General features: G+C 33.1%; 1 protein-coding gene across 5 annotated transcripts in view; it reads left to right on the top strand.

Annotated features, from left to right (window-relative positions):
- Window positions 1-15,218, top strand: part of PSIP1 (PC4 and SRSF1 interacting protein 1) — a 40,560-nt gene extending 25,342 nt beyond the window's left edge. Inside the window, exons 6-15 of one of the 5 annotated variants that reach the window (XM_020902634.2) lie at window positions 213-309; window positions 1,339-1,414; window positions 6,186-6,414; window positions 7,288-7,406; window positions 10,071-10,126; window positions 10,718-10,788; window positions 10,989-11,090; window positions 11,204-11,417; window positions 12,830-12,941; window positions 13,707-15,218. In XM_020902634.2, the coding sequence (XP_020758293.1) occupies window positions 213-309; window positions 1,339-1,414; window positions 6,186-6,414; window positions 7,288-7,406; window positions 10,071-10,126; window positions 10,718-10,788; window positions 10,989-11,090; window positions 11,204-11,417; window positions 12,830-12,941; window positions 13,707-13,767 (1,137 nt within the window). In that variant the 3' untranslated portion in view covers window positions 13,768-15,218. Of the gene's footprint in view, window positions 1-212; window positions 310-1,338; window positions 1,415-6,185; window positions 6,415-7,287; window positions 7,407-7,787; window positions 10,127-10,717; window positions 10,789-10,988; window positions 11,091-11,203; window positions 11,418-12,829; window positions 12,942-13,706 lie in introns of those variants that run through there. The other 4 variants (XM_020902635.2, XM_020902636.2, XM_020902637.2 and 1 more) reach the window with 4 other exon arrangements.
- The last annotated feature ends 3,212 nt before the right edge of the window (window positions 15,219-18,430 follow it).

Here is an 18,430-nt window from a genome sequence, read left to right as displayed (position 1 = left end):
CTACATACAGTGCAGGGGGCCCAGGTTCAACCCCTGGCCAGGGAACTAGATTCCACAGGCCACAACTAAGATGTAGCATGGCCAAATAAATGCATTTTTTCCCCCTAAGTTATGCTTATATTTGAACTTATCTTACAGTGCATGTTTTTGCCATTAAACTAATAAACTTAGAACGCCTACCATGCTAAATAATTTAAATCTTTGTTATTCAGGCAGAAAAACAAGTAGAAACTGAGGAGGCTGGAGTAGTGACTACAGCAACAGCATCTGCTAATCTAAAAGTGAGTCCTAAAAGAGGACGACCTGCAGGTAGGATTGTTAATGTTTAAATATCTGGCTTGTGATCAGTATTCTAATCCATTTAAGTGCTGTACCTTAGCTACTTTGGAATAGGTGAATAGACATTTGGTTATGTGTAACATATACATTTTAAAGAAGATAAACATTAAGGTTTCTGCTGTCTGATAAGGTATTTAAATTTGAAATAATTGCTTGAGACTTTTTCATTTTCTGTTTATCCCCATTTTCTGTTAAAAGCAGCAAATGAGGCTGTGGTGAGATATATATTCCATGACTAATGGGTTTATTTTACCTGTTAACTTTAGAAAACTTAAGCTTTCCAAATGGAATTGTAATTAAAGCAAGAGAAAACAATATTTTGAGTTATCAAAGTTACTAATTTTTAAATTTTTGCATTCTTTATTAGGACCTATACAGTATGCAGATGTCTTCAGCCTATTTAAAATATTTTCCTAATTTGACAAATAGGAAATAGTTTGGAAGGATCTCTCTCTAATACAAAGTAAAACAAAGAAAGTTAGCCAGGATAGAGACAAATTTTTTTCCTACTTCATAATATAGGATTCTTAATGAAACAGATTTAAACTGAGTAATACCCCCCAAATTTGTTTACCTTTTTCTTTGGATTTTAATATTGTAATGGATCAAATTAATGGTATTGTTAGAAAATCTAGTGAATTCTGATAAAGAATTTTCAAAGTCATGAATATAGATTTACAAATGATATTGTGGTATGTATATGAATGTTGACTATAAGGACTATTACCTACTATAAAGTTGGATTTTGTGACATTCATGTTAAAACAACAGTGAAGGATGTTCTTTTAAGTCTTCAGCCATACTAAGGGTAAATTGAATAACCTTGATTTACTTCCCTAAATTGTTTGTTGTTACTCATTTGAATGAGGATGATTTTTAAAACCTAAAGTAAAAAGAAAATCCCAAAGTAATTATATCTGTAATAACTACTAATTAATATTCTTAGTATGTATATTTATAACTTTGTAGTTATAAAAATTTTTTTCCTGTGAATGTTAGCTACAGAGGTCAAGATTCCAAAACCAAGAGGCAGACCCAAAATGGTAAAACAGCCTTGTCCTTCAGAGAGTGACATGTGAGTATTATAATCAGTGATGCAATAAATGAGACATTTCACTTTAAGTATGTATGAACTTATTTGCATTCTGTTTTGTATTTCTTAGAATTACAAGAGAAATTCTTTAAAACATAGTTTTATTATATAAAAAAGTTAAGGTTGATAGGGAATCAAGAAAAATCTGATACCATTTCATTAATCTAAGACATTTTCTTATATAGCAGGATGTAAGATACCCAGATAATGCAGGATAAAATTTATAATAGTTCTCTTTATTTAAAGAAATTTTTTTAAAAACTTTAAAAAAAAAAAAAGAAATTTTTAGACAAAGTGTTTTTTACCCCACCCCCCAGACAAAGTATTTTTGAAACAATTTCCACAAATATTGCTCTTCTAGAATAGCCTTTATTTCAAAATAACACTTAAAATTATTTTTGTAAATGTAAAATTTTAAAGTCTTTTGGAATGATAACTGCTTTTAGTTAGCAACAGTCAGTATTCTCTGTTCTTCTTTGCCACCTTTCTTTTCTATGTGGATCTTATTTGTGTCAGCTTTCTGGGTAGAAACTTCACCAATAGGAATGTATGTCTAGACGAACAAGGCAAAACTTTGTAGCTACTGTCTTTGAAGATTTTATAGGAAAAGGCTCAGGTATGTCATTTAAGAATGGATTTACAATGTTTTTTTCTTTTTTTCCATTTATTTTTATTAGTTGGAGGCTAATTACTTTACATCATTACAGTAGTTTTTGTCATACACTGAAATGAATTAGCCATGGATTTACATGTATTCCCCATCCCAGTCCCCCCTCCCACCTCCCTCTCCACCCGATCCCTCTGGGTCTTCCCAGTGCACCAGGCCCGAGCACTTGTCTCATGTACCCAACCTGGGCTGGTTATCTGTTTCACCCTATATAATATACATGTTTCAATGCTGTTCTCTTGAAACATCCCACCCTTGCCTTCTCCCAGAGTCCACAAGTCTGTTCTATACATCTGAGTCTCTTTTTCTGTTTTGCATATAGGGTTATCATTACCATCTTTCTAAAGTCCATATAAATGTGTTAGTATACTGTAATGGTCTTTATCTTTCTGGCTTACTTCGCTCTGTATAATGGGCTCCATTTTCATCCATCTCATTAGAACTGATTCAAATGAATTCTTTTTAATGGCTGAGTAATATTCCATGGTGTATATGTACCACAGCTTCCAGCTCAACTCCAGAAAAATAAATGACCCAATCAAAAAATGGGCCAAAGAACCCAACAGACATTTCTCCAAGGAAGACATACAGATGGCTAACAAACACATGAAAAGATGCTCAACATCACTCATTATCAGAGAAATGCAAATCAAAACCACAATGAGGTACCATTATACGCCAGTCAGGATGGCTGCTATCCAAAAGTCTACAAGCAATAAATGCTGGAGAGGGTGTGGAGAAAAGGGAACCCTCTTACACTGTTGGTGGGAATGCAAATTAGTACAGCCACTATGGAAAACAGTGTGGACATTTCTTAAAAAGCTGGAGATAGAACTGCCATATGACCCAGCAATCCCACTTCTGGGCATACACACCGAGGAAACCAGATCTGAAAGAGACACGTGCACCCCAATGTTCATCGCAGCACTGTTTATAATAGCCAGGACATGGAAGCAACCCAGATGCCCATCAGCAGACGAATGGATGAGGAAGCTGTGGTACATAAGAATGGATTTACAATGTTTTGAATGAAAACAGTTTATTGGAAATTTCAGTTACAGAACAATTTAAGATTGTTGGTACTTTTTAACCAATACATGTTGAAAGAGTTTTATTTTATTGCCAAGGCAACTGTTTAAATATTCTTAAAAATAGTGGCAAAAAATTACAACATGGTTTTAATTACTATAGTGAAATTAAAATATTAAGTACATGCAGGTGAGTTTGTTGTTAAACATTTCAAATGAATCTCCCTCATCCCCTCTGTAAGATGTCTTCTCTAATCAAGGCATCAAGTCTAGGATTTCATGATCAACTTAAGGCCTTGATGTAGAGACATAGGAACTAAAACACAGGTCATCTGCTCCCTTCTCCCCTTTATATATGCACATTGATCTGGAATAGGGAACCATAAATAATCCCAAGGACAAGATTATGAGGCATATAGCAGTCATTGCTCCCTAGGAAATAAGAAATTCTGTTGGGAAAATATTGTGAGATCCCCATTTTATATATAAGGATATTTCCTTGATTAGGTCCATCCCACTTTTTCCTGACAGTATCTTCCTAGTCCATTTCTCTCCTTGACTTTTGGCCCATTCTTCGGAGAGTTCTCTACTTTCTCAGTATCATCTTTAGTTGATCTTTTTCAGTATCCATAGTCGCACTGGAAAGTGCTACCCTCCTTACTAGCTGAGTAGCTGAGTCTCCTTTCATGCTTTAGGGAGTTTGACCCAAGATTCCTTTTTAAATCTCCATTACTTTCCCTTAATGCAGATTGGTGTCACTTTTGGTAGTATAACAATATTGTTAGTGTGTGTGTCCATTTCGTTCTAGTCAGCTTCATGTGCAGTGGTCTAACTCATAAGACTTAACCAGACATGCTTATCTTTTTACACTTAAGTAAAAGTACTTTGAGTTTATATGTTTTCTTGAAAACCCACTTCCTGGTTTCTTTTTCCTACAATCATTTGCTTATCAGAAGGATCAAGGTATCTCCCTTTGAATTCTTAAGGAAAGGCTGGCAACTTAATACATTACCTTGACTGTGTCTTTGACTCCTGTCTTTGTCTCAATTTAAAAATCTTTTTTAGGCTGGAAACGACTTTCAACACTGAGATGCATGGTTATTTTTTTCTCCTTCCTTTGCTGTCCTATTGTTTTTTGAATTTACCTTTTCTTGAAGTTCCTGATCAAATTTATGTTGATAACAATCAACTGAAGATGCCAGTATTTTGTCTTGAAACCTCTTCCCCTAAAGCCACAAATTCACTGAATAAATTTTCTTTCCACTTGTCACAGATGATAGTTTTGTGTGTTGTATGGTAGGGTTTCAAATGCAAAGCAAGTGTCACACGTTCTAGGTTTCCATGATGGACAACTCCAGTAGGTTACAATATTTATTTCTCATTTGTGCTGTATATAGGCTAGGCATTGGCTGTTACAGCTACTCTTAGCTCTGTATCTCAACAAAAACTCAGTGGAGTGCAGAGCAAAACTATATAAACCCTTCTAAATTGTAAGCTGTCCACCATAAGAACAATGGGTATCTCTCGTGGTGACAGCTTCTTTGTAGTGGGTCCTGAAATGTTAAGACGATAGAATGGAGTCCAGAGAAGCTGAAACCATCTCCTAATCCTCGTGTAAAGGTCTGTTACAAGTCATTGAGATATTTGGGGTTGTTTTTTTATTAAACTGTATTTATAATTTCCTTTAGTATAATTTTCCTCCCATACCTTGACCTGTTAATAGAGAACTTATCCCCAAGAGGTCTATTTTTCATGGAGGATGGTAAGGAGGGAACTATGGTCAAAAGACTTAATTGTAGTTACGTTTATGGGAATTCTCTGCTTTAATACTGTTTTTAAAACTTAGAAATAATCCATTTCTTAAGAGCATATGATACACGTTATAAGTCTACTTTTAAAAAAGAAAAGTAGTCATGTTTCTCCAGTGTGTGTGTCATAGTTCTTAAAATGTTTATTCCTTGTTATGTATGCATTTTTCTTGTTTAGAATATGTTGCTAGAAGCAGATCTGTGGGGTTTTAAAAGGATGTTTTATTTTTAATACCTGCCTCTTTGTACAGGGGGTAACATTTTGGGGGAGGCAATTGGTCAGTAACTTTTAAGAGCCATGAAAATGCCATTTATATTTGATCCTGTATTCTGCGTCTCCACGAAATGATCATTATCAAAATAATTTATGGAGATACTAAAGTGATTTTGCTTGCCTGCTTTATCTTCCATGATTAAAGGGTGAAACCCATATAACATTTGAAAATAAACATAGCCAGTGACAGTTACATGACCAAAAATTTCTAAAGAAATGTGATTTTTCTTTTTTCCTTTGGCAAGTTAATAATCTCAAGGGTTCAAGGAAGCAGTTGTCTGGAAAGTCAGTTGATTTGGAATTGAGATATTGGGCTAACTGACCTTTTTGCACCATCATTTTCTCATCTGTTAAATGGAATGGGTTGGACTAAATGATCTGGGGTTCCTTGCAGCTTTTAAATAACATGTGAAATTCTCAATAAAATTCCTTGAACACTGTGTAATATTAATTGGCCATATATCTAACCATTATATGCATGAATTGAGCCTTTTAAATTGCAAGGAATATTTCTTCAAATTTTAAAATGACTATTTTACCATAACTAGTTTGATTCTGCAATTGTATTTTTGCCAGTGTGGCTAAAATCTAGGGATCTCACACACCTCATTACAGTGCTGTTCCCCAGAGTCAAGAATAGTACCATGGCATCTAAGATGGTACCCAGTATTATTTTTAAGTGAATGAGTTACAAAGAACTTAGAAAATGGGCGGAAAAAAATCACTCTTCTGTTACCCTAATGCCACTGTAATTTTTCTATCTTCTAACTTATATTGAAAGGATGTTCTTTTTTGTGTGTGATAGGCTGATAATGACCCTTCCTTGAAGATACTTAAAATTTGTTTTTAAATAAAAAACTATAGCTTATTGTTATCCAAAATAGCTATTAACTTGGAGATTGTGGTTGAATGACAAGATCTATAGATACATAGTTTATTTTTCATCATTTTTTTCATTGTTTTACCTGTAAAATAGGATAACTGAAGAAGACAAAAGCAAAAAAAAGGGGCAAGAAGAAAAACAACCTAAAAAACAGCTTAAAAAGGATGAAGAGGGCCAGAAGGAAGAAGAAAAGCCAAGAAAAGAGCCAGATAAAAAAGAGGGGAAAAAGGAAGTTGAATCAAAAAGGAAAAATTTAGCCAAAACAGGGGTTACATCAACCTCTGATTCTGAAGAAGAAGGAGATGATCAAGAAGGTGAAAAGGTAGAATGTTTGCATATCAAATAAAACCTTTGTTTTATTTTTAGTTTCTTATGTAGTTCTTTAGATCAAGATTTCAGTATCTTTAAGAAAGTCTATAAATATGATTAAAAGTTAAAATGAATTTCTTTACCTTTCTGAATAAACTTTAGTTAGCTGTGTTAAAAAGCAAATTTGAAGCCTTATTGTACATCGTTAAGTTTATCTTACCTTTTCATAAGTAAATGGGAGTTAAATGTTGCATGATAAACTTCCAATAACCCCATCTACCTAGAAAAGGTAGGAAAGTAAAGAATTAAGCCAAGTAAGTTGTGACCAGTGACAACAGATGTATAAAGGTAAATTTGTACATAGATTTATATTATTGACCTCAATGAACACTTCATACCTACTTAGTGTACATTTTATTAGTGGTACTTTATTTAGATGCAACAAAAGTTTTGTGTATAGCCTTGGAAATCTACAGACCCAGGTTGTGTAGGTCTTTAATTTATGTTTATCTAACTTATTAATACCCTCAGAAGCCCCGGACCTAAAATTACATAGGTTGAGTAGGCACTTATCAGTAAACAGGTACTGAAGTCAGTGTAGAGGCAAACAGCCTAATGTACTTCATTTTAATCCGTATTAACCAAAGCATGTCATTCCTATAGCAATGCAGTAAATAGATTATGAATCCCAAATTCATCAAGGGGAAAGTTAAATTTAGATAGCAATAACGTGTAATTCTAAGATTTTTTAAAATTAGTAATTTAAGTATTTGTCCCTTAAGAAAACTAGTTGCTGCTTTTCTCCCACAATTGTAACCATAGAATTTCTGCATTAGTCACTGACTTGATAGTTAACTAAAACCATCCTAATTCCCAAATACAACAGAAGAGAAAAGGTGGAAGAAACTTTCAGACTGCTCATAGAAGGAATATGCTCAAAGGACAACATGAGAAAGAAGCTGCAGATAGAAAACGCAAGCAAGAAGAACAAATGGAAACTGAGCAGTAAGTATTTTCTTATTCTAAACTTCAATTTCTTTTTTAAGCCAGCATGAAAATTTTACAAAATAGAATCTCATTTTCAAGACTTTCTGAAGCCTTCTAAAGAAGTGACTTTGCCCATGTGTTAGAAAAATGTCTTCAGTATATGATAATCATATTTCAGGCTTCATTCTTTTCTGAGTAAAGAGAATGAAATTCACTGAGACAATCACCCTATGAATTATTTTGAATTTAAACGGAAAGTGCAGATAGGGTTTAACTGCTTCAAGGCTTTGTAGAAAATGTCCTCATCTCTGCTGTTTTCTTGTATAATATTAAATACAGAAAGATGATAAATTAGTGGACAATGGAAGAAAGAAATATTTATCTTTGTCATACCACCAGCAGGCCTCCCCCAGAAGACCAGCAAAAATACCAAAAGCACAGTTGGAAACCCATGAAGCCAGTACAAGTAAATTTAAAAGGCTGACAGGGTTTGCATTAGATGTGTGCAATATAAATCAAGATAATAAGTTTTGATACTTGGAGATAATATATACTTACCATGGGGAATTTCTTCCCCCTTTAAGTTTATTCTATAAAATAATTTTATAAGGAAAATAGCAATGACAATGTGATTAGGCTTCATGTGTTTATTACATTTGTTTTCTTAGTTATCTTTAGACTGTCTCTTCTGAGGTCTTTCTCTGAAAAACGTTTCTTTCTTTGTGAAACGTCTTGCATTATTCTGACTAAACTGTTTTTTTGTTGTTTTAGTGAGGAGGTGATTTTAAAAACATGCTGTAGGTCACTAAGACAAACTTAAGCAGTGAAATTCTTAAAAAAACCTATTCTTAAATAATTTTGTACCTTTTCTTTATATAATATATCTGTAAGCTGAAAGTCTTGTTAAGTATAGCATTTGACCATCTCCTTAGTTTTTTGGAGGATATATAAGCAGTTTTAGCTATAAGAGGGAGTAATTTAAAAATTGATTTAAAGCTCAGAAATGTTACTCCCTTTAATCTGTTAGATTTGGACCATTTATGTAAATATTAGTTATTTTTTTGTTACCTATCCTTTCCTGTCCTTTCACTGAAAAGTTGTTGGACTGTTTGTTGCTTTTAACTTTATTGTGCTCCCCAAATTAAGATATAAAATTAGTTGTTGCTTAGTAAATCTAGCCCAACCCTTTAGTATCTCAAGTTAATCTTTATGTGTTTCAATTTCTTTTTGAATGTCCTCCGAATGTAACTTTCTCAAATTCTAATATTTGTGTTTTCTTTCCTTCTTCTGTTATTACAAAACTTTGTACTTGGACAGTTTTGCTCTGTAAAGCATTTCAGATGCAGCTTGTATGAAATGCATTATGCAAAAATAAAGTTTATTGTATTGTATTCCCAGCCAAACAACATGTAATCTACAGTAATAAAAAATATATCTCATTTTGGGCTCAAAGCATTAATCCAGTTACTGAAAAGAGAATACAAGTGGAGCAAACAAGAGATGAAGATCTTGAGACAGACTCATTGGACTGAATTTTCCCCTCCCCCCCTTTGATGGAAGAATGTTCCAGATTCTAAATTGAGGACTTCATTAATGGCATTATATTACTGTGTTATGATTGTTAAAAAAACATTTCCTGTAAGGTACACACTACATACTAAGGTCGGCCATCATTCCTGTTTTTTACCAAGCTTAAAATGAAGCTTTGTGTTTGAAAGTTACAAGCTCAGATGAAGATGGTGGTTGTACATTATTTCATTTAGAAAATATAAAAATTCATTTTGTTTTGAAGCTAGGTGTTAAACTGGAGTAGCTATATATTATACCCCTAGAGAATGGGGCAGTTGTGCCCTCCCCTTGACATACCTTTGTTGTTTAATTCTTTAGAATATTAATAATTGTTTTTTTAATCCTGAGAGATTAAACAGTAGACTTGTTAAGAAAACAAAAATGAAACTGTAACCAAAATTTTAAAATAAAGTTTTTTTAAAAAAAAAAACCTGATTTTTAGATATTTTTTGTTCTTGTCTATTTCAATTGGTTTATTATAGTAGGGCCCGAACTCTTAAGGTACTAGAAATTATTAAGAATTCATTTTTAAATGGTTATTTTTGTGATTTACAATAAAATGGTACCTTTTCATTTGTGAAATGGTATGTAAACACTAGTGAATATCATTTAAGTTTCATATAGTGGCAAAATAAATCCCACTTTATTGTAATATAGTCTGTTTAATCTTGTAACTAACTTTGAACCCCTCAAATTACCTACCTTTTGGAGATGTGGGAACAATTAAATCAGTCTAATTTGACATGCTATTTTAGAATTCATGAAACACAGGCATTCTCTTCCCACTATGGCCTATTTATCCATTGACCCTGCAATTAGTCTTTTAACACACTACTGTTGGAATAAAATTGCACAAAAGCAGCTATTAAAATCTGTTAATGCCACTGAAAAATTAGATTGTTAGATTATTTTAGTATGTTTTGTTTTGTTTATATTTATACTACTTAATACTAATGTGGCATTGCAAAGGTCTAAAAATTATAGTCAATTCCTTGTGATCTAGGTCACTTAACTATTTTAAAGAAGAAAACTTTTACAAAAGGGATTGTGGGCATTTGGTAATCAGTCACAGAGTTCCAATGTTTTTGAAATATTTGTGTTAACATTTGATAGGCAGAATAAAGATGAAGGAAAGAAGCCAGAAGTTAAGAAAGTGGAGAAGAAGCGAGGTTAGTTATTTCACTTTCTAAGATGTATGTTACACACAGAAAGGCAGTTTTACAGACACTTAATTGTATACATTTTGGAATCAGTCATTTGATATCCTTATAGTACAAGTACACATTTTAAATCCCTAGTGGATTCTGTTCTGCTTTGCACTTTTTAAGTATTATCAGGTGAACTTGCAGAGGTGGTCACGTTTTTTATTTTACTGCTCCTTATATGATGAAGTCAGATTTATTTTATTGTAACACTACCTAAAGCAAGATGTTTCCCCATTTCTGACAAATTTGGTTTCAGATGGATATTTTGGTTTTGGTTAAATAAAAGGCAGGTGCTAAAGGATTGAGAAGGAGTTAGTGGATGAAGACCACTTATTTTAGAGACATGCAGTTAGTCAGTGATTCTTTGCTTATATGATGAATGTTGGTTTCCTAAACTAAAGACTAAAAATTGCAGATAATTTCTTAATGATGTAAGCAGATTACTAAGAACATTTTTTAAAAATTACCACTTCTTTCCATTATACTTTGTTTAGATTATACAAAAACACTGGTTTTGGAAAACCTATTTACTGTGTTTCACATTTTAATTTATAGAAACATCAATGGATTCTCGACTTCAAAGGATACATGCTGAAATTAAAAATTCACTCAAAATTGATAATCTTGTAAGTGTTTAATACCTCATTTAAAAATACAGTGCTTTTGTAGCTTCATTTTTTTTCTAACATGGTTTGATAAGTGTGTAAATCTGAGATAAAAGAATGTTACTGGCTATTTTGTATGCCTTGTTATTTGAGATTTTGAATCTTTGGATTCTATGAGTTGTAGTAATTAACAGTTATGAAATTACTGTTTTGTCATGAAGGATGTCAACAGATGTATTGAGGCCTTGGATGAACTGGCTTCACTTCAGGTCACAATGCAACAAGCTCAAAAACACACAGAGATGATTACAACACTGAAAAAAGTAAGTGATCTTTAGTTATGCAGATTTTAAAAATTTCCTCATTATCACCACTTCATTAAATAACATTCAGAAACCAATTAGGAAAATTCTGAGCTTATCTTTTGTTTTCCCAGATACGGCGATTCAAAGTTAGTCAGGTTATCATGGAAAAGTCTACAATGTTGTATAACAAGTTTAAGAACATGTTTTTGGTTGGTGAAGGAGATTCTGTGATCACACAAGTGCTGAACAAATCTCTTGCCGAACAAAGACAGCATGAGGAAGCAAATAAAACCAAAGATCAAGGGAAGAAAGGGCCAAACAAAAAGCTAGAAAAGGAACAAACAGGTATGTGGTAATAATTTGTCGGAATTACTTTTTAAAAATGGCTTTGATATTTAATCTTATTAATGCCTTAACCTACAGTAGTTGATGGGAGTCCCAAAAGAACTTAGCAGAGTCTGCTCAATCTAAGCTTCTGGGTTTTTTTTTCATTCTTAAGTTTTTATCAAGTAGTATTTACTAGTAGTAGTGGTTGCTATTGTTTTCATTTAAATTAGGGAAAATTGCTAACCTACACAGGAATGAACTTCCTGTGTCAGCTTCAGCAGCTAACACATGATCACTGGTCTTTTATTATATCTCCCAAGTTTTTCACTGACACTCCTGAAGATTATTTTGAAGCAGATTCCTGTGCTATTTCAATCATAAACATTTTAAGGTGTATATATGAGCAAAGTTTAAAACAGAACGTATAATACAGGTATGCTTTATACTCCAAGAATACTGTGGGTTCAGTTTCAGACTGCTGTAATAAAGTCAGTCACATGGCATACAGATTTATTTACCCTATACTAAAGTCTGTTAGTCTGTCTAAAGTGTGCAGGAGGGTTATGGCTATAGAAATGACATACCTTATTTTTAGAATGTTGCTAAAAAAATGTTATATCAAGTGAGCCTTTCATGAGTTATAGTAACATCAAAGACAAATCACTATATGAATATAATAAACATCTAAGTGTGAAATCCTGTGAGAATTACCAAAATGTGACGCAGAAACAGAGTGAGCGAATGCTGTTGGGAAAATGGTGCTGATAAACATGCTTGATGCAGGCTTGCCATAAACACTGAGTTTGTAAAATACAAATGCAGGATCTACGAAGCACCATAAAATGAAGCACAATAAACTGAAGTGTGCCTGCACCATTGGGAGCTTCCCCGATTCCATGGTACTAAACATGTTAGCAGCAGCTCCCTAACATAGAAAAAGTGTTCAAAAGGAGTTGGATTTTCTTAACTCATTTACTAGGGAGTGATAATGATAACAAACCAGAGGTTTGATAATGAAATAATATTTACAGGGAAACCCTCATCATTTTCTAAGTAAGAAGAAAAAATCATGTTAACTATTTTGCCACCTTCTGTTCTTAAATACAAAATTTTACTGTGATTTACATTGCTTTTTCTAACAACTGGAATAAATCACTATGCTCTAAAGAATTGTACCACCCTTTAGTAACTTTCTGACAACAGTAACAATTGGAATAATCAGATTAGTAGTCTATTTTTTTTGTGAATAGATATAGGTAGTAACCCTGTTTCTTACTGTGCCTTGTCTACCCAAAGGATTACAATGCAATGTCACATAAAATACAGTGTTAGGAACTTTGGAGCCATGTTTAGTTCTAGAATTTGGGTCTTCCTAGTACTTAAGATGTCCTCAAAGCTCTAACAGTTTTCCTACTGGTATCTTTCTAAAGGTTCAAAGACTCTAAATGGAGGATCGGATGCTCAAGACAGTAATCAACCACAACACAATGGAGACAGCAATGAAGAAAGCAAAGACAACCACGAGGCCAGCAGTAAGAAAAAGTGAGGACATACTTTAGTGCATTGTAATGTTTTACTTTTTAAATCACATTGCTGATCCCAGATCGTTTGTGTAGGGATTATATTTTCATGACTCACTTCCTGAATTAAGGATTCAAGACATATCAAAATGGCCAAACTATAAAGAAACTACTTAAAACTAATGTGTCATTGTATTCAAGGGAATAGAGCTAAGCAGGAATCCTGTTTAAGAAAAAAATTACTATTCCTTGAACTTGTTCCATTGATAATACCTGTACTAATGACTCATGTTCACACTTTGACTTTTGACAGAATAATGCAGAAATTAGATGTAGAATCGTAGGCTATATTATGATACCCATGCTAAAATAACTACGTATGGAACTATAGTTACCCAAATCTTGATTTGTCCACTGTACATTTCCAGGATTTGGAACCAAGCATCCTTTCTAATTTTGATTATCAGGGAAATCTTTTCTCTTCTGAAGATTTATAATAGGTTGGTACCATAGATACATTTTCATGTTCTTTAAAGAGAACTCATTTTAAAGCTAGAAATGACTGAAAACGGCCTGGGCCATGATGCTTCCCTTTAGTTATTTTGTTTTATCTGCATATTATTTTGGGAAGAAAACACAACATAGTAAAATAAAATTTACAACAAAAAAATAATTAACATTTTAAAAAACATAATGCACAGATATAGTATCTTTTTTTTCTTTCTCCTGAGGAACAAAAGCCCCCTAATCCCAGTTGTCACACCTTTTTTTCCCCCTTTTTCTTTAGGCCATCCAGTGAAGAGAGAGAGACTGAAATATCTCTGAAGGATTCTACACTAGATAACTAGGTTGACATACCTGGAATATAAAGAACATTTGAGAAGTTTGTAATGGTTTTCATTTGAAATATTTAGATTGCTGAAAGTTTTAAATTTTTATAAACATAGGTTTTGATGTTTAAAACTTGTTTTGAGGGAGAAATCTCCTTATCTTTGTTTAAAAGTGACTAAACATTGCTAATTGTACTTGTGCAGTATTAACAGCTACATTATATGGTAAATGTGAGGGGAGGTTCACTTAGGAAATGTTCAACTGCTTTTCCAGACATTGGTTGTAGCATATTTTCAGTTAGTATGTGTATGTTAATGTGTAATTGATAGTAGAAAAAAGTTACATTTTTAAAACTGCTACTTGTATAAAACTTTTCCTCTTTTCCCAGATACTGTGGGTTTTGTGCATAGTTTTTACAAAAATTGGATTTACCAGACTGTCTTTTCACTGTTGTGGGTTTTGTAGAAGTTAAGCATTTTTATGGTTGATAAAATGTTACTTCTATACAAGTACTCACTCCTTCCTTTCTCTTATCAAAAGTTGACTTTAATCTCAATCTACCTTGTGCTACATGATTCTGCTGCTTTGTAGTAATGTGCAGTCTGTATGCCTTTTTGTATGACAACTAGATACCCAACTGACATTGAACTGACAATTCTACGAGGTGCAAAACTCATGTTAACTTCTGAAGGTAATTTAGTTTTGTGGCTGAGAATTCAGTGAAAGTCACATGAGTTTCCTGCAGTAAGCAGGAGTGTATGTAGGAATAAATCTGGCTTTTAGGGTTCAACCATTTAAGATCCTTTACATGCAGTAGTAGCTGAAACAAAACTAAATGATAAAAGTTTATTTTTGAGAAATGTCTCGAGTTTCTGAATTTTTTAAAAAGTCCCACTCATTAAAGAAGTCATTAAGTATTTTTTTAATTGGAAAAAATGCAATCCATAATGCTTTTTGCAGTAAATAAAAGTAAATACTATATAAGGAAACAAACCTATTTGAAAACATGACTATATGAGAAGGGAATTTTTATTTCTAATGCATACATGTGAAAGGACTGCAAAAAGTTAGTTACTCCGAGGCAGTAGACAAAAGTAAAAGAGTTGTCTGTATTTTCATGTATATGGACTAAATCAGAACAAAGGTTAACACAAAATTTTAAGAACAACCTTAACAAACATCATTTCTAAGATATTTTGAATACTAGGTCAGTTGGTGGTTTGCAGTAGCTTAAAATATGCTTCTCATGTTTGGAAACTAGGAATACGGGGAAAAGGCTTAAATACCAGTGTTTGCATGTGACATGCATTGTATGCTTTGACCTCTCGGGTAATTTTTTTCATCTTTAGATGAAAATTTGGAATCATTTCAGTAATTGGAGTTTTGCTTTTGAGAGGCCTTACAATGGAACTAGGACCCACTGTTCTGAGGGAACTCTGGATATTAAATCTGTTTGGTCCTTACACAATTTAAACTTGGACAAATTTATTCTAGTTAAGCCATAAGTGTCAACATGTAAACTTGTTTTGATTAAAGAATTTTTCTATCAAACTTCACTAGTAAATTACTTCTTTGCCATATAAAAAAGTGGGATGGAATTCTGGATTTGCTTCCAAGAGAGTATAACGTGGTCATAGAAACTGTATTATTTGGGAACACAGGTTACTAAAACATAAGCTCAAAATGACAAAAATTAAGGAAATGCCCTTTAGTGACCCAAGGGATCTACATAGTTTTACCAGGAAACCATAGACAATTGAAATTCTGGAGATAACAGTGTCATTCTGAAACTTTATGTCTGATACTTTGCTCTAGGCAGTTGATTTATGTAGCATTAAAAACACAGTTGCCTTCTCTTTAGTCTCTAAGAAAATTTTTTCATAGGCTGATTGACAGATAAAGCATTCTCAAGAACTCTAAGGAAAAGTCCTATGAACAATTACCAATCTTTAGGAGCACTGGTTCAATTTAAATTTGTATTTGGTCAAAACTCCATAGCTGAATAAATCTGGAAGAGATATTTTAAATGAGATCGCTAGTGCCCCCCACCAAGCATGTTTTTTTAAATGTATACGCAGTATCTATTTTGTGCTTTTTTTTTTTAAACCACCAGGTAACATTTAAAAATAAGTTTACAAAGAGTAAATTATGCAGTGACCCAGCAGAATCCATTGTTGCATGTTTTCTCAGGTGCTTTGGAAAAATTTCAGATGTATCATCCAGACTGAAGATGCTGAACACTCTGTATGTGTAAACAGCTTGACTAGAATACCTTAAGCCTCATATTTGCTAGTATATCCTGTGACTTCCAAATAGTAGGATGATAGATTTTACCCAGTTTGCTGATGCACTGATCATCGCATCTGATGCATTGATCATCGCATACCCACACACACTTACCTGGTTAAAGATGTCAGGTCAAGATGAGGTGTGCCATCTAATTCTGTACAAAGGCTTTCACAAGGCTCTGAAGCCTTCACTAACACAACTTAATTTTGTCCAGTTGGCCAGATCTACTGGAAATAACAAAGCCATAGTTACATTAGGCAGAAATGTGTTTATAATTATTTATAATCTGCTGTGTAATTTTCTAACTTTAGAGATGATAAAAACACTGCAGTTTGATCAGGAGAAGGGTCAAATAATCTTTAAAGGCTACTGAGCCTAAAATAATTCAATATCTAGAATTCTGGATAATAATTTTGTGCATGTCCATCCACTACTGTATCAAAATTGATTCATTTCTAACATAGGATATTAATTAGTAAGTTCATGACATTTCATATCTGCCCTCTTCATTAGATAAAGGGTTATATGTAGTTTAACAGTTAACGTGTTTAATACTGAATTTTACAGCTACAAAATCCCTGATTCGAGGCATCTCTTATATCTGCTTCAAAATTAGGAGTTTCAACATGAACTTAGGTGGGAGACATGTATAACTGATTTGCAGCACATTGGCAAGTTTTAAGACAATACGGCTCTTTTCCCTCTAGATCTCATTAGGAAATGAAGATAGGTATCTAAGCCTTTGTAACTTTGATGGAAATGTTAGCTTTAAGAACCACAGAGTAATAATCTCAATAAATAATAAAACAGGAATTTTAATAGCAATATAATGTTTTAACTGACATTCTAATTTCTCTGCCAGTAAAATGAGTTGATTGGTCAACACATACATTAATGCTGCTTTAAGACAATACACTTTCTGGAATTTGCTGTTTTGAGATTATGAAATGATGAAAACAGAAGTAAAGAGACCCTTGTAGAATGCAGTTTAAAAATAAAGGAAGCAAAAATTCATTTTTACCTGTGGAACTTTTAAGGAATCAGATAAATCTCAGGTTTTCCAGCAGGATTTTCAGTTGGTTTAAATTGAACATCACTGGAGACATGAAAGTAAACACTTAGGCAATAACAGCCAGCCAGCCATGAAGGGACCTCTTAGTTTCTTATGCTGACTCTCTGGTGTACTGACTGAACCAGTGACTACAGCCACTAAAAACAGGTGACAGGTGACTGTCTTCTACATACCACAGTTGACTTAAACTGATTTAAGTGGCATATAAGTCCATAAAACATTTTATTGTTAACTTTTTAAACACACATCTTACAGGCTTCATCAGTTGATTTATATGGTAAATGTTCTCAGCCATCCAGGGAAAGTGGAATTCAGCTGAATATAAATACAACCTAGAAGAGAGAAGGTGAAATTTAAGTACATTTTTAAACATTTGAAATGTTTAAAAATTTAATTCTGCTTAATACTTTCCCAGCAAAGTATTAAATATTTTACACCAAAAAAGATTTCAAGATTATTTCAATAAAATAATGTAAGTAGCTACAATTTTCTCTGATGGATCTAGATCTTCCTCAAAATTATCAACGTTGTCCTCTGGCCCCAAATGAGAATTGGATAACTAGATGATCACAACAAAGGTACCAGAAGAATGAAGAGCTGGGCTAGAAAAACAAGTTGTTTTCCTTTTGCATAGAATGCTGGGTATTGTTGCCAAACAGTAGTGATGTAGAGCCAGCAATCCATGGGATCTTGATTTCCCATCTCCACTCAGTGGTTATGTTAGATAAAATCTATTTCTTTAAATCATAAAAATATTAAAATCATCATACATTTTAAATAGCATTTGTGATTCCAGAAAGTTCTGGTCAAGAAATAAAGCTTCAATTTAAGTGTTACTTCTATGAAGTTATGAGTATATACCCAAGCTCTTTATACATTCATTATTCATGTAGTGAGTCTTGAAATGTTTAGTGTTCCTAGGTTTTACCAAAATAAAACCTAACATTACAAAGAGTTCAGTGTAAAATTACACAATAGCTCTTCTGAATACTGTATTTATTAAGTACTTTTATTCTTAACCTCTCCATTTTTATTACAGATATTTGAAGGATATTTACCTTGGAAGCCTCATGGTACAAGGTGTAGCGCTCATATTCTTCAAAGAATTTTCAAAACACTTCTATCACTTGATGTATCTTTAGGAGAATTTTGCTAATGGTAGAGGAGCAAAAACCCCTCTGGACAAAGCAAATAGGCAAAGTACAGACTGGGAGAAAACCAGAATACTTAATGTATGACAAAGGATTTGTATTCAGAATACATAAAGCACTCCTACAATTCAATAGACGACTCACTTAAAAATGGGCAAGAAACTATAC

This window comes from Odocoileus virginianus, chromosome 18 (genome assembly GCF_023699985.2).
Source record: "Odocoileus virginianus isolate 20LAN1187 ecotype Illinois chromosome 18, Ovbor_1.2, whole genome shotgun sequence".
NCBI classification, from domain to species: domain Eukaryota; kingdom Metazoa; phylum Chordata; class Mammalia; order Artiodactyla; family Cervidae; genus Odocoileus; species Odocoileus virginianus.
This window is presented reverse-complemented; position numbering and strand designations above follow the sequence as displayed.